The sequence below is a fragment of the Suricata suricatta genome, chromosome 11 (assembly GCF_006229205.1).
Source record: "Suricata suricatta isolate VVHF042 chromosome 11, meerkat_22Aug2017_6uvM2_HiC, whole genome shotgun sequence".
NCBI lineage: Eukaryota > Metazoa > Chordata > Mammalia > Carnivora > Herpestidae > Suricata > Suricata suricatta.
The window spans coordinates 40,394,802-40,421,663 of record NC_043710.1 but is presented as its reverse complement, the minus strand read 5'-3'; the positions used below and the strand labels follow the sequence as shown (position 1 = coordinate 40,421,663).

General features: G+C 49.9%; 1 protein-coding gene across 8 annotated transcripts in view; it reads right to left on the bottom strand.

Annotated features, from left to right (window-relative positions):
• ABCC8 (ATP binding cassette subfamily C member 8) overlaps positions 1-26,862 on the bottom strand; it is a 76,387-nt gene that overhangs the window by 23,052 nt on the left and 26,473 nt on the right. For 7 of the 8 annotated variants that reach the window (XM_029914580.1, XM_029914582.1, XM_029914581.1 and 4 more), the window contains 8 exons: positions 23,648-23,782; positions 23,133-23,295; positions 12,719-12,759; positions 11,421-11,566; positions 9,613-9,718; positions 9,332-9,448; positions 8,874-8,949; positions 8,146-8,251 (listed from right to left, as the gene is read on the bottom strand). In XM_029914580.1, the coding sequence (XP_029770440.1) occupies positions 8,146-8,251; positions 8,874-8,949; positions 9,332-9,448; positions 9,613-9,718; positions 11,421-11,566; positions 12,719-12,759; positions 23,133-23,295; positions 23,648-23,782 (890 nt within the window). Of the gene's footprint in view, positions 1-8,145; positions 8,252-8,873; positions 8,950-9,331; positions 9,516-9,601; positions 9,719-11,420; positions 11,567-12,718; positions 12,760-23,132; positions 23,296-23,647; positions 23,783-26,862 lie in introns of all 8 variants that reach the window. The other variant, XM_029914587.1, reaches the window with a different exon arrangement.

The window sequence follows — 26,862 nt, the reverse complement described above, 5'->3', positions numbered from 1 at the left end:
TCTCACTCCATTGCCTTTCTCTCCAACACAAAGGTCTTTGGAGAAAAGGGATCTACACAGTCCCCACCCCTCCCACCCATCCCCAAGTCCCCAAGTGGCTTCCTTCAGGGACACAAACCTCTCTTCAATCACTGCCCCTCCCACAGCACCTAGGTGAGCACCTCCAAACAGCAAGAGCCAAATATGTGCCCCTGACTCAGAGTAGCAGCGAGGCTGGCCAGGTATCACGATGGTTTAACACTGGGGAAGACTAAAGCTCAGAGAGGGAAAGTGGCATTGCCAAGGTCAGAATCATTTTATACAGTGTTTTCAAACTATAGATTTGGACCCAATCATTGGGTCTAAAGTAAGTGAACTGTGACCACACTTAAAAAAAAGTGTGCCCAACATGTGGTTAAGATGTATATTTTCTGGTGAATTTTTCCCGATATCTATGAGTGCATGCATGTAGTGGACTGTGATGTAGAGTGCATCTTGCACTGTGGATTATAATAAGAAAAATTATGAAAAACACTGAGTGAGGTGATCTGAATTTTGGTGCTAACTTTACCAGTACTCTTTTCTGTCCCAGACTACCTCTCAACCTTCCACAAATAGCCCTCTGCCAATAAAGTGTGTGCTTCTGACATGCACATTTGGGGAAAAATAATCCACTCTGTTTTCATACAGATCTGGCTTTAGTCATACTAAAACCCACTAAGATTTGTTGAACTTTTATAAGCACTGTGATAAGCACCATAATAGTATCATCTTTCTTAAAGCTTAAAATAATCATATGAAGGTTTATTTTGACTGTCTCCACTTTACAGACAAAGGAAGTGAGGGTCAGAGAGGCTAAGCAACTTGCCCAAAGCCACACAGCCAGCAAATAGCAGAGAAAATAGATTATCTGACTCTAAATCTTCATGTTCTTAATGACAACGCTACACCATGCCACAGTGATTTGTCAGGAACACCAGGATGGACAAAAGCAGAGATGGCAACGAGCCTGATGAATTCCTTTCTGTCCCTTGCTGAGGAGCAGAACTGAGAGGAGATCCTGATGGATATGTGGTTACAGGTCCCCTCAGATTCTGTCCTCTGATCTTTGTAGTCTCATTTCCTTCTCTCAATCCAACCTAACCTTGTGTTCCCCAACCAGCAGACTGTTGAAATTTCTGGACAGCGGGTAACATGAGACAGATGAAAAACCAAAGCTTACAAATCCCAACTCTGTGCCTGAGGCCCAGATAAGCTTATCTCTGGAGTCTTCCTGCCGTGATTGCTTCCAGAGTTGCAAAGGCTATTATTTATCTGTAAGAAAGCGCATCTGTGGCCTCCCCGAGGACCCCAGTGCCTGGTTGGCTCTCTCAGCCCTAGCTCATTTTGCATCATTGTCTGGGCTGCTCAATTAACCCTTATAATGGACTACCTTACTCTCTAATCAGCTCCTGTGTAAATCTTTTATCCCCAGTGGGATTTCAAGGCAGGAAGAGCATCTTTCCCAACCCCCACATTGCTTAGCAGATGACAGACCAGTAATAAAGGGAGGTTGCTAACTGACATCTTAATCATTTAGGAAGAAAGGATGGGGGGAGACTAGCGCTGGGTGGGGGTTGTCCTCATGCCAGGCGCAGTGTGAAGTTGTTTGTATTTGCCATGTCATCCACAGGACAATACTAGAAAAAGGTGTTAGTGTCCCCTTTTTACAGATGGGGAAACTGAGCCTCGGAGTTTGCATAATGTGCCCAATGTTACAGTTAGGAATTGGGGAAGCTGAGGTATGAGTCCAAGTTCATCTCCACCTTTTTCCATTGTAGCCCCAGCCTCCCTAGAATGAGCCTTCCCAAGGCTTTGTGTGTAGGTGTTTCCATCTGAAAAGTATAAAATGGTACATGTGACACATACTTTCTCTCATTAATTACTGGGGTCTTAAATGTGTAGGGGTCATTCCATCCCTCCTCTGCCTGTACCTCCAAAACCAAGCACTGAGCTGAAAGGATAATTTGCCCCCAGGTCTCCAGCTCCCTCCAACCAGCTAGGTGATGGGCATGTGTGTGCACACCAAGCCGAATCAAGGGCACAGAGCCCTCCCTCAAAGGGCTCACAGTCTGGCAGAGGGAATCAGACAGGTACAGAGGTCAGAAAGTTATGAGGGCCAAAAAGAAAGAAGTAGGAGCAAGAAAGTATTATAGGAATTTAGGGGGAAAAGACCCACAAACATGTGCAAATGCATAGAAAGAAGAGTGGACACTTCTAGGTAATGGGATATTAGGTGGCTTTGCCTTTTTTAAACTTACGTATCTTTTCTAATTTAATGGACATTCTTCTAGAATCAGAGAACAAAGTTAAATTTAAAAATAGTTTGGAGGAGACGAAATTGAGAAAGTGAGGAAAGGCTCCAAGAAGTCAGAGCTGAGGGGAGAGGACGGAGTGCAGAGGGAAGGGATTCTAGGTGGAGGAAGAGGCGGGACCTACGGGCAGGCAGTGCAGAGAGCTGGAAAAAAATAGGGGCTCTGAGGTTCGGATCTGAGGAGCTTCCCTACTCACTGGGTGTGAAATCTTCTGCAAGTCTCTTGCCTTAGGGGATCCTCTATTTCCTTGTGTATAAATTTGGGGTCATGGCACAAACCTCAGTGACACTGGGAGAATATATTATAAAAACAGCTCATAGCTGGTTGGAGGGAAGGATGTAGGGTTGGAGACCTGGGGTGGGGGCGGGGGGGGGGGATCATCCTTGGTCCCAAAGATGTGCACAGAGGAGAAATCGAACACCTACCACTCGTTTAAGACCCCAGCAATCAATAAAAAGGAAGAGATTAGGACAGGTTGGAATAGGAAGTTAGAACTTTTGGGTCCCCATGATCCTTTCATCTTGCCCCTGACAGCCCTGTGGCTGCCTTGAAATGTTTCCTTTTACCACAGAGCCCTTTCCAATCAATGTCAATGGGTTCTTTTTCCTCTTTTTTTTTTTTTATAGTTTATTGTCAAGTTGGTTTCCATAAAATAATGCCATTGGGTTCTAATCCCAAGTCTTTGACTAAGTAAAGGGTTTTTCTCATTGTCCCGATGAGGAATCTAAAACAGAGAGATAAAATAACCTGCCCAAGGTCACACAGCAACTGAGTGGCAGACTCAGAATTACAAAAAAAGACCAAGCCTGGCTCATCACCTCCATGCAGGGCCCCTTGTCTGGTTACCATACTGCCATGCTTGCCTCCTCCAGGAAACTTGGGGTCACCTGAGCCCATTACCCCTACTCCCCAAGGGCTCCAGGAACTGCATGAGCAGATTGGACCTTGGGGCAGTCATGAAAGGAGGCTGTTTCTCACCTCCTGCGGAATCAGGGGTCTTGGGAGGCAACCTTCATACCAAAGACCACAAGGCGACAGCATTCTGAGGCAAGCAAGGCCCAGGCCTCCTGAGTGGGCACCTACAGAAACAATAAATGGTTCGAGCTGGGAAGCCTCAGCAGATGGTGAGAGCAGGGGCAGCAGGGAGCTCCAGGGAGGCTGCCTTGCAGTTGCTCCTCAGGAAGTGGAACCTTCTTCCCTACCCCAGTGCTTTTCTGGGGCCCTGCTTCCTGCTGGCTCCCTGGGGACATTTAAAATCATTCTACTGTGGTCATTAATGGCCCTATTCCTTATTTCTAGGGAAAGAATTTCACTTGAGTGTATCTGCTAATATTACCTTCTCATCAAAATGTTTTATTCTTAGATATTAAGGAGAGAGTTTGCAAATTCCCAGGTTGATAGTGCACTGAAGCAGAGAGCCAGGCGCCGGTGACTATTACTAAAGTGGATGTCTAGGAGCCACGTGGTTCTCCCTGAGACCAGGGGCTGGCGGCTCATGTGCCGGACAAGCCCAGGGCTGCTGCAGTAAATCTCCAGTCCACGATGCAGGACCTCACCTGATGGACCCTGTGTGCCCACGCCAGGGCTCTGTCTGTATGCCTCTGCGCACCCAGGACTGGTGAGCTCCCTGGGGGTAGGTCTTCTCCTTTATAGCTTGCACAGAGAAGTTCACAAAAGACACATGCTTTGCTGGGCCCTTGGGGTACAACACGAATTCTTCAGTCCTGTCCCCAAGGAGCTCAGTGTCATGGGAGAGACAGACACACCAGCAGATAATCATAATGCGTTGTGAGGCAGGTGTTAATGGGATTCCTACTTTCCTTTTTTTTGTTTTCAAATTTTTATTTAAATTCTAATTAGTTAACATACAGCACAATATTGGTTCCAGGAGGAGAACTTAGTGATTCCTCACTTACAGCACCCAGCAATCATCATTAACAAGTGCCCTCCTTAATATCCATCACTCATCTAGCCCACCCCCCACCCACCTCCATCCATCAACCCTCAGTTTGTTCTCTAAGAGTCTCTTACAGTTTGTTTCCCTCTCCACCTCCCCTCCCATATATTCATTTGTTTTGTTTCTTAAATTCCACATATGAGTGGGGATTCCCATTTTCCAAATGTTGGTGGGGAACTGGGTGGTGGAATTCTGAGTCAGAGGAACGGCCTGGGTAAAGGCCGTTGCACTAGGCAAGATGTGTAAAGTCACATTTATGAGGGCAGTCAGTCTCCTGGATGTCATGAATCGTTCCAGGTTGTGTGTTCATTTAATATATGAATTCATTTAGCAAAGGTGCTGTGGATACAGACAGACATACAAGATATGGCTTCTGTCCCCAGGGAGCTCACTGCCATCTCTCCTGGGGGACAGGCTGGAGTGCAATTCAAGAGAAACAGGGGGATTTTGTACCTGGCATAGAAGTACATCATCAAACAATAATATTTATAATAATATTTATAGGGCACTTACTACATCGTAGGTTAAGCCTCACATCAACCCCAGGGAATAAGAGAAAACTGGTACAGAAAGGTTATGGAATTTCCCAAAGCACAGAGCCCAGATTTGAACCCAGGCAGCCTACCCAGAACTCTTTGCTCTTATCTGCCTAGCCATTCTACTCATTTGTTCACTGAAAAAACAGATGAATGGCTATGCAAACCAATCTCTCCAGAGCATTCTCCATTCTGCACTTCCTAATCCCCCAGCAGCCTGCCTTGGGCCTCCTGGAACAACTTCTGGCTGTCTGGTCACCAGGCCTTGGCCATGGCATGGATGAAAACATCCTGGCATCGCCCTGGCCTCTGGCTGCAGACGGGCAGACTTGTGGGAGAGCCTTCCAGGTTAAATGCTATTTTGCTCGCTATTTCGCTCTTGGCTTACTTTGCAAGTGCGTCACCCCGCTGCTGACCTGGGCCCTGGGTCTGAGGCATGGAGCTCCTGCGTGTAAGGGAAGGGTCCCCCACCAACACATCCCCCACGCTTAACTAACTCACTGCTCAGGAGAGCTGAGCCGGACACAGCTTGTACATGTCTAGGATTTTGAGAGACGCACAGCAGATGAAGACAGCTAAGCCATGTCTGTCCAGACTCCTCCCAGCCGCTATAATGAGCTCCTAACTGGCCTCCCATTCTCCAGTCCCCGTTCTCCGCGCCCCTTTCTTTTATCACCAGCATGATTCTTCTACAGCCTTCAGGCTAAACCTTACTTCCTGGACCTAGTATATAGGGGTGTCTGACCCGATCCCAGCACACCTCATTAGTCCTGTCTTCTGCCACTGCACCCACTCCCCCCACAGTGCTCCGGGTACAAGAATCCCGTTCTTTCACATCAGCAAGCCTTTGCCCATGCTGATCCTCCTGCCTGGAACACCCTCCTTTCCCACCCCTGCCTTTTCCACCTGATGAAACCACACTCATCCTTCAAGGCTCAAACACCACATCCACATTCGCCTTCTCTCCTTGGCCACAGGATTATGATTATGGCACTGATCTCCTTCCCCTCCCATAAAACCAGGGGCCTGTCTTAATCATCTTTGCATCTCTGTCACTGTGCCCAGGGTCTCGCACCCAGAAGGTGTTCAGTAAACAGGGGGTGAGTGAGGATATTAAGGTAGGGAGATTGGAGCCTGAGCTGAGTTGTGAACAAAGTCTCATAACGTCCGAGGGTTGGCTGCTGGCAATGACAATGTGCTTCGCTATGCTTGAGAGGGAAGCCATACTGGGCAGGAGGACAAAATGGAGAAGAGAGAACCTGTTCATCACTATCCCCTCCCTAAGACTTGAACTAAGCTGAGGGCTGGGGCCCAGCTGCCTGTTGAGAGCAAGTGTCACGAGGACAGAGCTGTGAGCACCTGGGTGGTGGCTTTCCTGAGGGGGCAGGTGTCATGGCTGCAGGGACTGCTGGCCTTTGGACCGTCAGGCTAATGATTTTTTCACACTGCTCTTGAGCCCTTTCTCAGCGCTCAGTGGAAAGCCCATGTGCTTGAGCAGCTAGGTGCAAATCCCACTTCTGCTGTTTGAGAGCTGGGTGGCCTTGGGTAACTTGCTTCACCTCAATTTCCTTATCTGTTAAGTGGGGTTAATGATGCTTACCTCACAGAGCTTGGTGAAGACTGACTGAGACAATGAAGTTATAAATAAAGTGCCTTGCACATAAGAGCTGCTTAATGTTAGCTGTTCTAGAAAGGCCCCGTGTATCCCTTGGGCTGGGGCAGAGGTGTCCAAAGACAGGGAGCAGTAGTCAGACCTGAGGGCTGGCCAAGCTTGGAGAAGAGGTGGGGGCCAAGGCAGGTCAGGGCTGAGCCCCCCGAAGAGTGCCTGCTGCCTCTTGCAGAGGACAGAGAGGTATTGATGCTGGTGTAGGGGATGCCCGAGTATGGAGGCTGGGAGAGGAGATGAAGGAAGGGGGGCAAAGGGACCAGGCCCAGAGGGAGTTTGACTCATGCTGAGTGGGACACAGGCCCAGGAACCCAGGGCCGCTCCAATATCTGGCCTCTGTAATCCCATCTTCCCTTCACAAAGACACACTGTCAGCCAATGGGCAAGGGCTCCGCCCTTCAGAGCCCTAAGGCCAACTGGTACAAGAAGCTGACAAAGTGACCTCAAACCCAGCGCCTGACTCTCCCAGTCAGGCTGTGTTGAGAAATCCCCAGATAAGATGGGGAATGGAGGCAGAGACCCCACTGCCCCCAAACACACCACGGTCACTGATGGAATTAAGACTCTAGGGACCAAGGTCACAGGAACAAATCCCAACTAAAGTGTGCCAGCCTCTGGCCCCACTGAGGAGGAAAACTTGCCATCAGATGCACCTTTCAGGGACACTGTGGAAAATGCCTGCAGATGGAGGTGCACGCAGGTATCAGACACTTGACCCAAGGCCTTCTGCTTGGTTCTGCACTCAGGCTTATGAAAAACCTGACCTTTTGAATGACACTTTCCCCCTAGAAATGACCACAGGGAAAACTTGTCCTCTGCTGAATTGGCTGTAAACTTTATTTCTGAATGTGTTCTACAAACCTGTCAGGTCCCTTTTGCCCTCAGCTACCGGGGGACCGGGGGAGGTGGGGAGGGCTCCAAGCCAGGCCTTGCCCAGGTTTGGGTACACCTTTCCCACCCGCTTCTCAGTTCTTCCTTTCTTCCTTTTGAAAAAGCTTCTATTTTCCACGTATCTTTTATCAACCAGTTTCAAGTGCTTTTTGTAAGTAGGTGGCTATAAATAATAGATTTATGACTGACTCAGCCGGGGGTTCTGGCTCTTTAATTAAGATAGTGATCTTTGCCCAAAAACCACGTTTGTCTGGGTTATCTCTGGCTCCTCAAACCACCCACTGAATGGTCTATGTCGGCTCTGCTGATGACCAAGGCGGAAACCAATGTTTGTGTTGCAGTTCCCCACACAGGGAGGCAGGGCCGCTGAGGGAGCATGGCTTTAGAGTCCGCGGGATTGAGTTAGAGTTCCAGCTCAGCCACTGATTAGCTGAGTGATTTAGGGCAAATAGTTGAACCCTCATCTATAAAACAAGGATGGTTCGCAGTCCTTACCTTGCTGGTTGTCACAAGGACTAGGTGAAATAATGTGTGCAGAGGACTTAGCAAAGTACTCAGCACATAGTAAGGGCTGAGTAAGTACTAATGATGTTGACGAGAATAACCATTAACAGCATTCATTGAGTACTCACCGAACACCCAGCGAGTGCTCAAGAGGGGCACGACATGTCCTTAACTGAGAAAGATGGCTGAAAGAAAGGCTGCCCACCTGCCCGCTGTTAGCTCTCTCCACTCATTGAGCCCTGAGGGTGCATTTAGTACCTGTTCCAGAAGACGGCCCCCGAGATCTTCTGCATCTCCCCTAGGGTGGCCAGGAGGAGTGAGGACTTGCCGCAGCCCACCTGCCCCACGATCATGGTCAGCTGGCCTGCAGGGAGGGTGGGCAGCAAACAGGGCTAGGGCACCAGGGAGTCTGAAGGACTACCACCCAGAAAGACAGATACATGAAACCCTGGGACCCCCATTTGCTTTCCTCCTTCCTAGAACCCCCCTTTGAGCCTTTCCTTTGGGAACTCTATATCCTTCTGGTTCCCAGTGTGGGCCCCGATTCTCATGGTCCCAACAAAGGCCACTTTGGGTCCCATCTACATCCCACCCCCATGCTTTGCTCATGCTGCTGTGTTTTCTAGAATACCCATCCTGTCTCACAGCCTGAGGGACCCTGCTCACCTCTTTTATGGCACCTTCCCTGGCTACTTGGGACTACTCTTCTTTTTGTGAAGCACCCATATGGCTGCAACAGGTGGCTAGACATCAAGGTCCTGCTCTCTGGTCCTGCCCTTGCTGCTGACTCCCACCAGCACGGTAGCTGCCCCCCTCTAGTGTTCACACCCCAGAGTACCCACCAAGAGTCAGCATTGAGCTGGTGCCCAATACTTGCTGATTTTTCTTTTTCTATATTGTTCAGTGGGACATGTGGAGGGGGGCACTTTAGCTATGATTCTGAGGGGCACCCCCAGACCATGCTAGAGATGTGAGCCGGGCTGTACCTCGGGGGATACGGATGGTGATGTTGGACAGTGTGGGGATTCCATCAGGGGTCCACGTGAAGAAGCCTCCAATGATCTTTATTGGTGGTAGCCCACCGCCCAGAAAAGAACAGAAAGGCAGCTAGGTTCTCAGAGTGAATGGCTTCTTGCCTCCCTTCCCCCCATGAAAGCCTAAAAACCCTGATTTCAGTCCCTGGATCACTTCTAGGGAAGGGATGTGGGGGAATGGCCTTCTCCTGCTGACCCCTGCCTGAATCACCCTCTCAGAAAACAGTCACGGGGTCCCATACTCAATGGAGAAGGAGGACATGTCCCTATTTTCGGGACTGCTATGGACCCTCCAGGCAGGCAGGGTGACCCCAGAGCAGAGGACTCAGCATATAGGTCTCTGATGCTGAGCTCCCTCCTGGAGATGGTGTTGGAGGCCCAGACATGGGGGTGCAGGCTCTAGGACTCACCTGGACACAGCAGTTGTCAGCATCCCCATCCGCACTGGGGACCAACCTCTGCAGTGGGGCTGTGAAGCCCCGACCGTCTTCCCGGGCTGGATGCTTGCGGTTCACAACCTTAAGGGGCTGGGAATGGTCGGGAGGAGGTGAGGGTCCACAGGGCTGGAAGCTGTGCAGGGAAGGAAGTCCCCCCCTCCTAGGATGAGAGGCAGAGCCAGGACAGAGCAGAGCACCAGCTACAGGCACTAGAGAAAAACACCGGGAGTGGCAAGGGGAAGCCAGGCACTCACCACCGCCTGGTACTTGCTGGCTTGGCCCTGGGGTGCAGGCTCCCGGGGAGCGCACTGCTCCTCGCGGATCTCTGCACTGGACAGGAACTCGCTCAGCTTTTGCACACTGCAAAGGAAGCACAGAGACACCCCTCACCCTTGCCAGGGGCAGAGGGAAGGGGAGAGGGAGGAGGGTGCAGCCTGAGAGAGTGGCTCTGAGAAGGTTATGGGTCCTGCGGTGTTGTCCCCACAAACCCTACAGATCAGTGGGCATCCATGGCGGGCAGCTGATGTTACCTGGATTTGTTAGGGCTGACCAGTCAGCTAGACGGGATTAGGGTCTGGGATAGGGTGAGATTGGTTAGTTTTAGGGGTAATTAAATGTTAAAGCTGGTTCATTGGTGTTGGGCTTCATCAGTTGCTGTTAGAGTTAAGGTTGGTCAGTGTGAAGTTTAGTTAGGATTGGTTATTAACAATGGCTAGTATTTGTTGAGCACAAACTATGTGCCAGACACTGTGTTAAAGGCCTTATAAGCGTATAATTAAATCCTGGTGGGGGAGGTGTTATTATTCCCAACTCAAGGAGAAGGCATTAGCTACTGTGGTGACAGTGGTATCAGGAGTGTCTGCATATAGAAATGTTTCTGGGTCAGCACAAGGGAATTCCAACAGGTGCAGCATCCTTGAACCTGTGGTTTCTATACAGAATCACAGAGGTGGGCTGGGCTGGGGTGGGGGTAGAAGGGTGATTATTAGAAGTCACAATGCCATGGCCAGTTAAACTAAGCAGCAGAGCCAAGCCTGGAAATAGGAGCTAATCTTTTTCCAGCCCTGGTTTAACTACTCCCTGGTCATTTACTCTTTTGACCACAATTCTGCTGAGTTATGCCCCCTTCTACCTTGAACCCTGACCAGAGCTTCCTTGTGTGAGTTGTTCCTTCCATCAGCAACTTTGTTCCAATAGCTATTTCCCCTTGCCAGCTTGTCTAGGGCCTGCTAGGGTCTCATGAGGCCAGGGTGTCACTTTCCTCAAGGCTGAAGGGGGTTGAGTACTGTCTGGTCCCATTGGCGATGGGAAAGGACATAGCTTGCCCTCCTGAGAGGCATGCCAAGACCTGACTTTCAAGGAGCTATTTCAGTGGTCCAAGGAGATCTTCACATTCCAGGTATGGAACTCCCCAGCCAAAACCTCAACCCTCTACCCTCAGGTTTTTGTTCCCAAGAGGGTGATGCCCTTGGGAGAGTGGCCACAGGGCTCTAGAGCCCAGACATAGGGGCCTTCCAGAGCTGCAGGCTAATTGAGGATAGGACATGCAGGCACTTAGGGAAAGCTGCTTTACTGACCAGGGTCGGGAAGGCTCTGGGACCCGTGGAAAGAAGAGGGGATGTTCAGCCTGAGGAAGACAAAGATTCAGTGGATACCTTCTGAAATCCGAGGGGCTGCCATGTGGAGAGGAACAGTGCTCATTCTGGGTGGCTCTGGAGGGTGGGGCTAGTACTGATGGGCAGAATTTATGAGGAGATGCCAATTTGGGCTCAACATTGAATTTTTTTTCCTTTTTTTACAGAGTTGTCTTGCAGGTGCCACTGGGTTTCCTCTCTGTGGAGGTATGTAAGCCAGTCAGTAATCCCTTCTCAGGGATGGCATGAAGGGGAGCCACACATGGCTATGTCCCTCTGGCTGACTATGACCACCTTCAGCGAGGCCCAGATCAACGGGGAAGCATGGCTTTGGACCAAACAGCTGTAGTCATTGTGGCCACAGGAGCAAGCCCTGCAGCCACCACACGAGCTGCCTGTCCAGTGTCCTTGCTGGACCCTCTTCTCACCTGACTAGAGCTTTGACTGTAGACCGGACCACACTGGACAGCAGGAACAGTGGTGTGACCAGGATGTGGAATAGCGAGAGGGAGGCGAAGGCCACTGAAGGTGAGAAGTCGGCCTCTTTGAAGAAGCTGACGTGGCCCACGAAGGTCTGTGGGTAGAAGCACAAGTGAGGTGTGTGACTCAAGAGCGTGGCCCTCTCCCATATGGGCAGCACTCAGCCCCTGGGCTGGAACAGGGGAACCAAGGAGAACTTTCTGTTAGAGACACCTTCATCATCTTCAATCATCTCCTGGAAACGTCTCCAGCAAGCTCAGGACTTCAAGCTGGAGGGCTGGGGTTGCTGGGCCCTGCCCTGCACCCCCCCCTTGCCAGAAATGACCAGGGGGAACCCCTCAACTTAGGTCAGCTCTGACTGCTCTGACAGCAGTCCTCAGTCAGGCAAAATGTAGGCATGATCATTCCCAAACCACCTTCTCTCTGCCCTCAGCTAACTGGCTGGCCCAGCAGCCTCTGGCACCCAGGCTTCCCCAAGGAGCCAAGCCAGAACCAGCCCAATAAATCATGTCAAAAGTGAATTCCCAAGTGTGTCTGACGGCTGTGAACTCACCACAGCTCAGGGACACCGGGCCCCGGGGGAAACACATGCATCTTTTTAAAGAACTGTGGCCGTCACAGAAGCCAGGGATGGGAGCCCTGGACTGTTGTGGGGGCTCAGCCTTTCTGAAGGGGTGTACTTGGGCCCCCACTGCTGGGCTTACACACAGCTTTGGTCAAAATCACTTTAGGAAACCTCTACTGTAATCCTTAGATGTGGAGATTTATTTATGAGGCTGTTCTTAAACTTCATAAAGCAGGTTATAAAACTACATGTGCAACACAATCTTATTTTTGTAAAAATGTCACATTATGTGCCTTAAAAAGAGACTGAAAAGAAGCACATTAAAGATGTTGCCAGTGGGATTATGGGTGATTTAAATTCTTTGTCCTTTTCTTTTTGCATTTCCCAATGTTTCTGCAATAAACACATCTTACTTTCATAATTAAAAAGTTTGATAGCTCTTTTTTAAAAGAAAGTGAGATTTCTTTAAAGACGAAGCCGCAGATCTTCTGGGCCCAGAGGCAGAGTCGGGGAGTCACCTGCTCAGCATACAGACTTTCAATCTATTGCCCTATTTCCGGCCCCAGTGCGGGGTACATCATCCGAAGTCCTTGTGCAAAGAGGCCAAACCCTGGGCGGCCTCTCGCTGCAGACATTCTTTGCCACCCACCGCATCCGGAGATGGAGAAGGGATCCACTTACAATGAGGACAGCTGCAATGGGGATGGCCGTGTTCATGAAAACTGTGGAGGAAGCACAAGGGAAGTTTAGTGGGAGGGATGAGATAGTTAAAAATGGAGCTGCCTGGGGTGGTCCAGGAGTAGTGCAGCCCAGGGGGTCCTTTCTCCAGCCAGCAGGGTGGACCTGGGCAGGGTAGGGGCAGAATGCTAGCCTTGCAGTCCCTCCAGCTCCCCATCCTGCTTCCCTCAGGACTCTTGCCCCATGTGTCTGAGGCCTGAGCCTTTAGACAAAAGCCTAAATGCTTTTATTCTGCTCCAGGTGGCCAGAAGTCCTGTGAGAAGTGGTGAGAGAGGGGATTGGAGTAGTGGCTGCCTTTGGCCAAACGTGAGATCAGCCTCATGAGTTTCTGGGGGCACTAGGTTGCTACGCCTTGCTCTGCCTTTTGTCCCTGTATCCCCCCAAGTCGGATTCTCTCTGAGGCTTAGAGGATTCCTCATCTCTCATGGCTCTTGGGAAGGATTTCAAATTCCCTCACACTGAGGTATTAGTAACTAAGGACAGCTTAAAAGAGGGTCTCCCTTCAGGAAACTATCAAAACCCTAGAGGAGAAAGCAGGAAACAACCTCCTTGACCTCAACCACAGCAATATCTTACCTGACACATCCCCAAAGAAAAAGGAATCAAGAACAAAAATGAACTATTGGGACCTCATCAAGATAAAAAGCTTCTGTATAGCAAAGGGAACAATCAAGAAAACTAAGAGGCAACCAATGGAATGGGCAAAGATAGTTACAAATGACATATCAGATAAAAGGCTAGGATCCAAAGTCTATAAGGCACTCACCAAACTCCACAAAAATCAAATAATCCAGTGAAGGAATGGGCAGGAGACATGAACAGACACTTCTCCAAAGAGGACATCCAGATGGCTAACAGACACATGAAACGATGCTCAGTGTCACTCATCATCAGGGAAATACAAATCAAAACCACACTGAGATACCACCTCATGCCAGTCAGAGTGGCTAAAATGAACAAATCAGGAAACTATAGATGCTGGCAAGGATGTGGAGAAATGGGCACCCTCCTACACTGTTGGTGGGAATGTAAACTGGTGCAGCCGCTCTGGAAAACAGTGAGGAGGTTCCTCAAAAAACTACCGATAGAACTCCCCTATGACCCAGCAAGAGCACTGCTGGGAATTTACCCAAGGGATACAGAAGTGCTGATGCATAAGAGCACATGTACCCCAAAGTTCATAGCAACACTTTCAGCAATAGCCAAATCATGGAAAGAGCCTAAATGTCCATCAACTGATGAATGATCAAGAAGATGTGGTTTAAATGTACAATGGAATACTATATGGCAATGAGAGAGAATGAAATCTGGCCATTCATAGTAACATGGATGGACCTCGAGGGAGTCATGCTAAGCAAAATAAGTCAGGCAGAGAAGGACAGATACCATATGTTTTCACTTATAAGTGGAACAGGAGAAACTTAACTGAAGACCATGGGGGAGGGGAAGGGGGAAAATAGGTGGGGAAAGGGAGGGAGGCAAACTATGAGAGACTCTTGAATACTGAGAAAAAACTGAGGACTGATGGGGGTGGGGGAGAGGAGAAGGGGGTGATGGACATGGAAGAGGGCACTTGTTGGGATGAGCACTGGGTGTTATATGGAAACAAACTTGACAATAAACTATAAAAGAAAAATTATAAAAATAAAAAAATTAAAATAAAAAATAAATTCTTATAATGACAACAACAACAACAACAAAAAGAGCGTCTTCCTTGGTTCTAAGGCTTAAAGTCCCTGCCCAGGTGGGGCAATTGGTTTGCTGCAGCAGAGGTCCCCTCCTTCTTCTATTTAAAGTGTGGCCTGTGGACCTCTCATAGGGACTCCAGAGAGCAAGGGGAGCTGGACTTCAAGTCAGAGAAGGGTAGAGTCCCTAACCTTGGGCAGGTAATTTGCCTTTCCTGTGTCTTGGTTTCTCTACCTGATTTTTGTAAATGTGTACTTGTTCACACACTGTGGCTTCTTCCCAGAGGGAATAATGTAGGGAACAACTCTGTGGACCCAAGATGCTGCCTGAATATCACACCTCACAGGCTTCTAGCTTAGCTCTGCTCCACAGGTCATGCTCCTGCCCAAAATGTGAGATGCTGGAGAGAGCCCTAACCCTGGGCCTGAACTTCCAGAGAGCAGCCTTCCTGGAATAAGAGATGACTATCTTAGCTGCTACCTTCCCATCTCCTCCTCCTTCCTTCCAGGAGCCCCTTCCAGACCAGACCAGAAAAGAGTCTGATTGTGTAATTAGCCAAATTAAAGCAGAAGGAGCCAGGAGCCAGAGGCCAAGGGATCAGCTACTGTGCACATGGCCCCCATCTTATAAACGGTAAGGGTTCTGGAGACACTGGAGAATTACAGATGGTCAACACCACTCCAAGAAGCAGACTGTCCACTTATTCCAAGCATCCTGTTTGTACCAGCAAGTACGTACACAGAGTATGCGGGAGATGTGGAACCCCAAGAGGGTGGAAGAACATGGCCTCTGCCCACAGGGTGGTCTTGTCTGAGAAGGGGGCAGAGCTATGCTCTCAGGAAGCCCCCATTAAGATGGGGAGATGGGGAGCATGCCTCTGGGGAGTTCCCCAGCAGAGAGGAAAGATATTGGGCCCATTTTGGGGGAATTCCTAATCTGATGAGGCAAAGAGCCCCAGGCATCGGAGAGCTCCCAGTCTCATGGAGGAACTACAGCTGGTCTTGGGGCCACTGGGAGTCTCTCTGACCACATGGCTTTTTACAAACACCAATATCATTATCTGACCTTTAGCTGCCCTTCCTGAAGAAGGCGCCATGGTCCCCAGGTACCCTGCACATTGTTACAGCTGTGTCTCTGGCAGGGGAAAGTATAAACACGATTGGTTTTCCTACAGCATAAAGGAGCCAGATCAGGGACGTAGGACATAGCACACCAATGATGGGTTGGGATGAACAAGGGCGAGGAGGACACCAGTAGGCCTGGGCCCTTGACCATCACCAATTATATAGCTCTAAACATTGGGGTAGTCACATCCATCCCCTCCAGGGCCAGTTATTCCAGAAAGCTCCTTTAGGTCAGGGGCCTTCTTCTGTTTCTCTCTTGCCCGTCTCCATCAATTACCAGACAAGCGGGGCTCAACTAGAGAAGGCACCTGTGCACATCCCTGGGCTCCTTCCCATACCTCTGGGGCTCAACTCCCAGCTCAAGAATAGGCTTGAAGTTAGGATGCAAACTGTCACAACTGTGCTCAGAAAGCAGTCTGGTGCTTTGTAGCTAGAGCCCTGCAGAAGTTCAGACCTTCTGATCCCATAATCTCTCTCCTGGGAATTCATCTTGAAAAATTGCTTAACAGAAGCACAAAGCCCTCAGCAAGATGGTGTTAGCTGCAGTGCTATCTGTCACAGCAAAACAAAACCACAACCACAGCTATAAACCACCCAAATCGAAATAAACTGGCAACGTCCGACAGGAGTGGCTGTTTTAGTAAACGCGGTACATTGGCTCCGGGGGAGATTTTGTAGTCAGAAAATGTGTGATAATGCGTATATTTTGTTCTACTGCATGTTTTCTCTGGTCGTGATTTTTTAAATTTATTTTTTCCCTACTTTATTGTCTTTATTCTTGTAGCTGCCTGAACTCCTCTGAGGAATGAGACAAGCTATAAATAAATTCAAAAATGAGTATTCCAATGCTGATGTAGCAACATGGAGAATGTATATGACATAATTAATTTCTGTCCTGTTCTGTTGTTGTATGGAGATGTTGGCAAATGAAAATGTAATTTTCCACTTCCCTCATCCTCCCCTGGAAGGATGGCCTTTGTACAGGGAGCTCTGGGTGCCGTACAGGGTGGGGACTGGAGAAAGGGAGTCACCAGCTGTGTTTCCAAGGCCCCTCTGAAGAGCACCCCACTGGGCCCTGGGGTGGACATGGCTGGTACTGGGGATGTCTCTAAGACTAAGGAGCCTGGGATGCCACTGGTGCTGGCAGGTCTCTGAGCTCAGCAGACACTCCCGTACCCTAGTGAGGGCGGGGGGAAGGGAGAGGTGTCCCAGCTGTCACAAGTTGAAGATCGGAGACCCTGCCTCCGTTTTCCTGAACCACATAAGGCCCCGTAAGACCCTAAAGGTGGTGGAGGGGTGAGAAATATGACCAAGAATTGATTTCTCTCCAACTTTGGCGTGGGGTGGGCTGACTCATTTTGATTTGATCCAGATAGGGGCGGGGTGGTGTGGGGAGAACATGATAGTGCTCAAATCCTGAGTGCTAGGGAGCAAGAAGTACTGTGAAATAATTCTAAGTGAAAACCAAAGATTAGAACATCATGTGTGAGTGTGGTACTGTTATGGAAAAGTTTAGCTGTGTGTAGGCAGGGCTGACATGCCACCTTTGAAAGTAAAAGTCTTTCTGTAATGGTGTAGACATATGGGTGGTATCATTTTAACATTCTCTTCTCCAACTATCCCTCAAGAAGTATTCCTCCAAAGGGGCGCCTGGGTGGCTCAGTGGGTTAAGCATCAAACTCTTGATTTCAGTTCAGGTCATGATCTCACAATTCCCGAGTTCAAGCCCCACATTGGTGTCGGTGCTGATAGCATGTAGCCTGCTTGGGATTCTCTCTCTCCTTCTCTCTCTCTGCCCCTCCCCTGCCTGCACACACACACACACACACACACACACACACACACTCTCTCTCTCTCTCTCTCTCTCTCTCTCTCTCTGTCTCTGTCTCTCAAAATAAACAAAATGTTTAAAAAGAAATATTTTTTCAAAAATTATTTTTTGAGGATATCCTCTGTCCCAGGTGTTGTGCTGGGTTCTGGGGGGTAGTGTAGTGAACAGCTGTGTCAGCTTTTCATGACCCCACTCCCCCAAACAAAGCAAACCACAAGCCAGCTGAAACCAAAGCAGGGCTCAGATCAGCCCCTCCCCCTGGCTTTGCTCAAGGAATGCTGCCCGACCTTGTGGGTGCCAGCCCGCACCGCAATACCGGGGGCTTTTTATTTCCACAGCATCGATAAATATTTCAGAGGCCCTGCATCCAGGAGGCACAGCCAGCCATTTGAGCCTCTGGTTAACTTCATCTTTGTCTCCACAAAGGGCAGGGGAGCAGCTGCGGGCTCACAGCCTGGCCTAAATGTGGGTTGCACCTGCCAGAGAGAGGTGCACACGGCTATTTCCCATTCAGTTAGATAGTCGGCCTGAAGGGAAGGAGGCTTGGCTGCTGGCAGTGGAGGAAGTGTGGCAGGAGGCCCCGCAGCCACACCGATGCTGCCCTTTCACAGATGCCTCTCCCTGGCTCTCCCTCAGCCACCTCTTGGCCCAGGCAGGCCAGGATATGCATTGGCTGCCCTGGCTCATGGGAGAGGTGCAGATATTGAAGAAGAAATTCACAGAAGCTGGAGGAGGAAGGGGGACCAGGTATGGAGTCACCTTGTCCTGCAGCACTGGCTGCTCTGAGTCAGGGCCTCCACCGAGGAGGACAGAAGCAAGACCTGCCAAGAATCGCCAGGACCTGGCCGGTGCGGGGGGGCCCGAGAATGGGGTTCACCAGCACCATCCTGCCCACAACCCTGTCTGTGGCAGAGTTGGGTTTGGAGGTATGGTTTTTGTTTTGCAGGACATGGTGTGAGGCTAGTTACATCCCTCCCAGGAGGACCCACCTGACTGTGGTTCGAACCAGCTGAGAAGAAAGACCTCTGACCCCAGAACACTCGAAGAGGTGGCAAACATACCTGTCCTTTACTTAAATTCTTCAGTAGCTTTCCTGCTTTGGGCGAAAACCCAGGGGTCTGAACACAGGACACAGGGTCCTACATGATCTGGTCTTCCTACCCTCTCCTCACGAATTATGTTCAAGTCTTGAACACACCATCATCCTTCTCACCTCTGGGCTTCTGTGCCTGGAACATTCTTCCCTTCATCTATCTAACCTGTAGTCATCCTTTGGGCACCTCTGACAAGGTTTCCTTGACATCCAGGACCCCTAAGAGACTAGGTAGGGTAGAACTCTTATGGGCACCTAGAATACCCCCTTCCGTTCCTCTTACAACACAGTTGCCTGTCTGGCCTCCCTATCAGCCTGTGAGGAACCTGCAGGCAGGGACCACTATTTCTTCTCAGCACTTCACCCCCATACCTAGCACAGGTCCTGGCACATAGTAGGTGCTCACTAAATGTTTATCAGATAAGTGATGAGAGAAACAAAACAAAAGTGAGGCATCTGGGAACTGACCCTGTGGCTCTGGCCTCATTTATGGCCACTGTTCATGGCACGGTCTTTCTCAAGACTGTGAGGGAGAGGATCATGCTTGCCTCCTCTTTAATGTGCAAGGCCTCGGTAGAGTTTGGCACAGAGAGAAGGCTCTGGAATGGGTGCTGAACAAAGGGCAGAACGAACTGGCAGCATGTCTGTTGGTTGACTGGTAGGACCTAGAACTACCCTTGGTCACTCTTGCAAAGCTTGTCCTCAAATATATGGCTGGGCTGGACACCTACAGTCACTGCTTCTGCAGGGAAATAAGGCTTCAGCTGACTTCTTGGGGGAGTGGCCACGGCACTTCCCTCCAGCTTTTCCCCACTTTATCTTCTACCCATCGAAATCCCGCCCATCCTATGAGGTGCAGGTCAAGCCACCTCCTGAATGAAGCCCTCATGAATTCCCAGCCCACTGCTTCCTTCTTCTCTGTTCTCTGCCATTTCCTGGCTTAGGACCTTGGAGAATCATTTCACCTTCCTGAGCCTCAGTAAAATGGGACAGTAGAGCCACACACCTCACAAAGCTGTTGAGAGCATTAAATGCAAGTGGGTCGCTAGGCAGCCAGCACAGAGCAGGTCCACACAGATCAGTGCTCCCTGCCACCCTGCTTCATGTACGTCCGCTCTGGCTTCTCAGCAGAGTAGACACTCTGGGAAAAGGAGGAACACAACTGATTGTCTCTTGCATCCCTCCCAGTGATTAGGCCAGGGCTGGGCTCATTCACCCCCCGGCCGAGTGACTTACACCTCTTTTTCTTCAATTCTGGATGTTGATGGTAGGGAAACTGTATCGATTCCTTTTCAACCCCCTGCACTGCCCTGCCCCGCACCAGCTCAGAGATCTGATGGCAGAAGCAGCAGACAGAGTGCCAGAGGTACTCTGACTGCCTGGCATACGATGACCAGACTGAGAGCCCAGCAGGCAGCGCCGAGATGGACCCCGTCAGGAAAGGTGACTCTGGGGTTCCTCTTTGGCGCCAGGACCCCAGGGCTGGTGCCAAGGGATGAGAATAAAAGATGCCCCATTACCTCAAGCCTAATGACCTGTGTCCTGATCCCTGGTGACAGGGAGCAGAAGGCAGGAAGTCCGGGAGGAGGTAAATGAAAACACACTGAAAGCATATACCCACAGCCAGGAGGTGCCCCTCCCACCCTGTCTCCCCCCCACCCCACCCCCCTGCTGCTGACTAACAAACCCATCCCAGGAAGGGCAAATAGCAAGTAAACAGCACTTAGCTTTCAAAGCTCTCCCAGAGGGCTCTTCCCTGTCCCTCCCACTGCCCTCTTCCAGGGATCAGCCTGGGACGCTCTGTTTATCCTTCTAGGTCACTGAATCCTGGACAGGTGAAGGACCCTAAACAGACCGCTGCTTGGCTCCAGAGCCCCTCCTAACATAGTCATCTCAGCCCCTGACAACATGGCATCTCCTTTCCCCCACGTCCTCCTGGCCCCACGACCTTCACAAAGCCACAACTTGGCTTCTGAGGGCCCCATGGAGCAAAGAACACCTACGAGACAGGTTTCAGTTGGGCCAGCCTGGGAACCTAGGCATCGTAAAATGTTGTTGCTCTACAGTATATCCCAGGTTGTAGTGTGGAATGCAGGAAACGAGCAAACATCTCCTAGGAACAAAAGAGTTGTAAGCTGCCCTCATCTATATGACCTGAGGCTGCCCCTACTCTGCTGCCAGGAATCTTGGGAGCCTAGTGCCCCCCGTTTCATTGCTGCTTCCCTTCCCTATCTTGCATCACAACAATGGGAGCCTGCCCTACCCCACCTTGCTGTACTGCTGGGGGAGGAAGTCACCTGGCCATGGGGGGAAACCTTCTCTACCTCAGCAGCTGTCGCCATTGATGAGAAGTCAGGGAGCCAGGTGTCTAACTGGTGGTGTTACTTTTGCCACCACCAGGCCCAGGGGCAGGCAGAGCTGGCAGAGAGGAGGGTGAGAGGGCCTGGGGCTGCAGACGCTGGTTTCTCCGACCTCCTGAGATGTTCCCTCCCAATTTCTCCTATCCTGTGAGGTGCTCAGCCTGAGAGTGCTCCGAGGCCCTGAGCACCACATGGTCAGGGCTGAGGGTAAAGAGGAGAGACCAGTAACCTGAGTGTCTTGGTGAGGAATCCAGGGAGCCACTGCTGCCTGCCGTGTTTACAGCTCCATGCTGAGAAAAGCCGGTCCTAGCAAGACTTTCTGCAGAAAGATGCCATGACTGGTGTCACGGACGGAGGGTCTGGCCACTGCTGACTGTGGTAAGCCACAGGGCACCATGGTCTGGATGGACACAGGGGGCTGGGACACTTGGGGTGCTCAGTGTAAGCCCTGCCCTGTGAGAACCTTCAGGTTGTGTGCCAGCCACCTGGTCCCACCAGACCCCCTCTCCAGGCAATATGAACACCAAGAACACACAGAGACCTGAGTGGCTATCTTATCTTCCATGACCTGTCCGGGAGACATGGCCAGTGCACCCTCCACTACTGGCCCACCACTGGCGACCCCCACAGTTGTGTTTCTTCCTGGCACACCAAAAGAACCAACTTCAGCTGGCGGAGGTGGTCAGTCCACTCCATCTCTCCTAATTTCTTTCTTTCTCTGTTTCCCACTCCCATCAAAGCCCGTTCTTGGTTGTTTCTCTTCTACTCAGAGAAAATAGCCTGAAATGGTGCCCCACAGTGTCTTAGTTTTCTTCATACCCATGTAGGTGCCCAGCTCTTTGTGAAAAATAATATGAGATGCCAAGGGAAAGGGTCTGAGCCATGCTTTTAACCTCAGAGTGACCTCAGGAAGACATCCCCCTCTGGGCCTCTGTTTCCCATCTGTAAAATGGTTTTCCCAAATGGCAGAAAACATTTTCTTTATGTGCGGCTTGAACTCACAACCCTGACATCCAGAGTCGCTTGCTCTACCCATTGAGCCCGCCAGGTACCCCTCTGCAGATCTATCTTTTAACTCACAAATGTTCTCTTCAGCATGTTCCTTCATTTAAGCTTTACACTGAGTTGTTTTGTTTCCTTTTTGTTTTTTCTCTCTGGGGGCTTCTACTTGGCCCTTCCTACAATACTGGCTCTTCAGCTGGACAGGTCAGGGAGCCAGGGCGAGGTCTGCTTGCTGCTATTTCCATCCCATGATGCACTTGGGTAGTGGCCACCACCGTAGGGTGGGGCCATGGAGCCACCAGACCAACTTGGGGCAGGACTCTGTCGGTCACCTGATCGCTGTAAGCCCTGGCCTGACCTGGGACCACTGTCCACCAAATTAATTTGGATAACTCAATTTTTACTTTTAGAAGTCCCTTTTACTCTTTCCCTCCTGATACTTTTCTGTTTTACCTTGAGGGTTTTACCCCTTCCTTGAGCTTATTATTTTAAACATACTTATTTTATTATCTCTCTCAGACTATTCCATCATTTCCAGGTATTGAGGGAATAATTTTACTTTTTTTTCCCTTTTTCTGCACTTGCTGACTCTTACTTTGCTGGTACATTTTTCTCAGGAAGATTTTTGTTTCTTTACTATTAGCTCATTTTCCTACAGGAGCATTTGCCACTGGAGCCCCATGTTCTCTGGAAAGTGGTTGTAATACATCTATCTGCTGGGACCCCAAGAGTTTTTACCAGTTTGGGTCTTTTTTTTCCCCCTCTCTCTCTCTGTTCTGGGCTTGGGACTTCCTAACCACTTGGTTAATACAGATTCAGTCCCTACATCTTTCTCCTCCTCATACTCCAGGTGGATGGAAGCTTCCTTGGACCTGAATCCAGGGCAGGGAAGGGAAGCTCAGCCTGACTTACTCAAAGAAGCCCTCACACTCTAGAGAACCCAAAACTGTTGCTATTTATTCATTTACTGCTGCCTCCCCATAACAGATCAGCTCAATGGAGTATAAAAGACCCCCTTTGCCTCTGTCATCACTGTGTCTTGAGGGCCAGGACGATGCCCTGCACACAGCAGGCTGTCGATATAAATCTGCTGGGTAAGTGACTGCGGACACTGTGACTTCCGGGGGCTCTGCTCCAAGAGATAGCTGGAGGCTCGCCTGGATTGGGTGATGATGATAAAGACTCTAGCTTCGGCCACCTCTGCTCCCTCCCTCAAGCCCGGACACCCAGCACGCAGGGCTGGCTGACTGGGTAGACTCACTGGAAATGGAGGTGTAGACAGCGAAGGCTCTGAGGCTGGTCATCTCCTTCCTGCGGGTCATCTCCACGCGTGTGCAGAAGATGTTCTCCCAGGCGTACAGCTTGAGCAGCTTGATGCCACGGAGCATCTCATTGGTCTGCTTCAGCCTCTCGTTGGAATACTCCTGCCAAGGGTCACCAAGTCAGGGAGGGGCTTCCTTTGCCCCCGCCCACCCAAGAGGAAGGAGCCAAGTCAATGCCCTCATCACTTCACAGGCAATGCCCGGCTCCTGAGCCCATGGGGATGCTCCCTGCTTTCTCCATTCATTCCCTTTCACAGACAAAGAAACTGAGGCCTGGACAGTCAAGTGATCTGCTTAAGGTCAATGATAATGTGGATATATGTGTGTATGGCTGTTTGGTGGCATCTGGGGGAAGAGTGAGGAACCTCACTGATGCACAGGGAAAAGGAGCAAGCAGCCGCATGGGGAAAGGATGGGGAAAAGGGGCATGAGCACCCAGGGGACCCGCACTCACCAGTGTGCTCCGCTGGGCCTGGGAGAGCTTGGTGGCCACAAAGTACTGGACGGGGGCCAGTAGGATGATAACAGCTGCCCCGATTAAGGCACTGACTCCGAGGATGTAGTAGAGGAGAATCACACCCACGACGATCTGAGGGAGGGTCATGGGGGTGAGTTTCCTTGGACCTGCTGGTTGCCCTGGGGAGTGGGTGTTGGCAACCCCCTTCCCCAGACCCCTAGAGAGGGACATGCCTTGGTGCCCAGGTTTCCTAGTTGTCCCCGGGGGCCAGAGGAGGCGGTGTGACAAAGCAATTTCAGAAAGAGGTATTAACATGATGCATTTCTCTGCGAGCCTGCTGAAGCGTCAGCTCTCTCCAAATCTACCTGCCAGATGGAAGTCTCGGAGCTGAGGCTGCACAATGAGTGTAACAGCACCTTTTGTTCTGTTGGCTCGCTGGCAAGGCTGACAGTTCCCTCGCACGGGGAAAAAGTGACATGTGAGCAAAGGAGCACTGCCGTCTCCATGCCAGACAGAACGGGTCCAGGCTCTGAGAGCTCATTCATAGGCTCCTGGCAGCTTTTTAAAAATAAAATATGGATTGTCTTCTGTGACACTAATTATTACATATATAAGGAAATTAAAATAATCTCTTAAATTTATGACATCATGTAGAGTGCTTTTTGGATGAAAATACAAGTTTTTATAATTCTTGGAGGCATATACATTTTATAATGTATGATACATATATACATATGTAATGAAGGCTGGTATCTTTAATGTTTTAGTGAATCTGGCAAGTATTCTCTGAAAAGAGAATTTTTCTGTTCCTAGCTTTATGCAAATGCTGCCTGCTTCTGAATATTTATGAGAAGTGTAAATTACTCTTACCAGCCCCTGAAGCATCAAGATGACAATTTCTCAGGTTGCCTTCAAAGGCAGACGGCTCTAAATTCAGAGCTTATTCTAGAGGAACAGATGTGCTGTCTTCCTTAATTGGAAAAAAAGAGTCTGCTGGGTTGGCCCTGCACTCGCTGAGCCCTACACCAGACTGGCACTAAGCTCCTTGCACTACCCCGAGGACAGAGGAGTGGGTGGGCAGCTCTATAATTTCTGTTAATCACAGAATGCCTCTTGTTAGCAGGATCTTAGGGGCTGGTAAGTGACCCTTTTTCTACCTGCCTCCCAGTGTTTCGCTGATGTGAAATGCTGACGTGGGGGTGCAGAGAAGCATGTTGGGAAATAAAGAAACTCCTACTCTTGCTGGGCTCTGCTCGCATCACCCTACCCCAAAATTATCCCTGGCATCCAGTGTGTTCATTAGCTTTCCTCAGATGGAGGCAATCAGGGCATCGTTCGTTCGGCAGCTTGGGTAGAGCAGACACCAAGGAAGCTCCAAAAGCATTCCAGAGTCACCACCACGGCACCTGATGGGGGTCAGTGCCCGAACCCCCACCACCTCCAAGCACTGGCTGCTGCTGGAGCAGGGCCTGGAGACACAGTTGTTGCCGATGCCAGGCTCCTCTTCATCCTCCACCTACCCCTCACCATGCTCCCCAAATTCTCCTGCCCACTCCTCTATTCTGAGGGGTCTGAGCAGACCTCACAGGAGAGTATCTCAGAAATCAGGGATTCTGAGTATGCAAAGCAAGTGTGGGGAATACAAGAGCTATTTTGACTCTGATTTACAAGTTAAGAAAGTGATCTAGTGTAATAGTGGGGAGATCATTGTCCTTGGAGTCTGCAAGTCTGAGTTTGAATGCAGTCTCAGCACTTAGCTGTGTAGTCTTCGGCAAGTTACTTAACCTCTCTGAGTTTCAGCTTCTTCACCCTTATAATGGTGGTTTTAATGCCCACTTAGCAGGATTTCTGTGAATATTAAATTAATATATATGATAAGCACCAAGAATAGTACCTGGCACATAGAGATCGATACCAGGTGGCAACCTTTTTCTTAAACAAACAATCAAACAGGCCTTATGGGAACTCTGTCACTAGGGAAGCGTGGAAAGGAGATACCTGGGTATGGTGCAGCTCCCAGCTCACTGTGTGGCCCCCCATCTCCAGGCCTCCAGTGCCCATGGGATGAGGAACCAGAGAAGTCCTCACTACTGCCGAGCTCCTTAACATGGCATCCATGAGCTTCCGGGGGCCACTCAGGCCCCTGAAATTGTAGGCAAAATGTGTGAACATTTGTTTTTCTGAGAAGCTTTCATTAGATTGTCAAAAGTATGTGTAGATCATAGGTTGCCCAGGGCTGGGGGCGAAGATGAGGAGAGACTGCCAGTGGGTACAGGTTTCCCTCTGGGGTGATGAAAGTGTTCTAAAAGTGTGATGATGACAGAGGCGCCTGGGTGGCTCAGTTGGTTAAATATCCGACTCTTGATTCCAGCTCAGGTCATGACCTCACAGTTTGTGAGTTCGAGCCCTGTGTTGGGCTCTGTGCTGTCAGTGCAGAGCCTGCTTGGGGCTCTCTCCCTCTCTCTGCCCCTCCTTGGCTCACTCTCTCTCTTAACATAAACAGACAAACAAACATTAAGCAAAAATAAATCAATAAACTCATTAACATTGTAATGATGGTCGCAGAACTCTGAATATGCTAAAACTCACTGAATCGCACACTTTAAACGGGTGCATTAGATCTTAATGAAGCTGTTATCAAAAAAAGTATATGTGACCCAAAAAAGATTACAAATCAAGGAGAGCTCCTGGGGATAAAGTAATGGGGCTCCTGAGCTAGTTTCAGTTACCAAAGGCCAACCAGGCTACAGGTGAGATCCTGACTAGGTTGAAGGGATTGCATCAACTCCGCGTTGAAACACTGGGTCTTGAGGTCTTAAAGCTCTAAGTGGCAAAGGTATAGCCAGACTTTAAGAAATTAAAAGTGGAAAAATCACATGATACTTCATAATAAATAAACAAAGGTAAGTAGTGGAGATAAAAACTACCGCCCCCTCCGTGGTGGGAGGGTTAGCTGCACAAGTGAGAGGGGCCAGGGCAGGCAAGAGTTACTTTTTCTTCTAATTTTTTTAATGTTTATTTACTCTTGCGAGAGAGAAACAGAGCATAAGCCAGGGGAAGGGCAGAGAGAGAGGGAGACCCAGAATCTGAAGCAGGCTCCAGGCTTCAACCTGTTAAGCACAGAGCCCGAAGCAGGGCTCAAACTCATGAACCCTGAGATCATGACCTGAACTGCAGTCAGATGCTTACCTGACTGAGCCACCCTGGCGCCG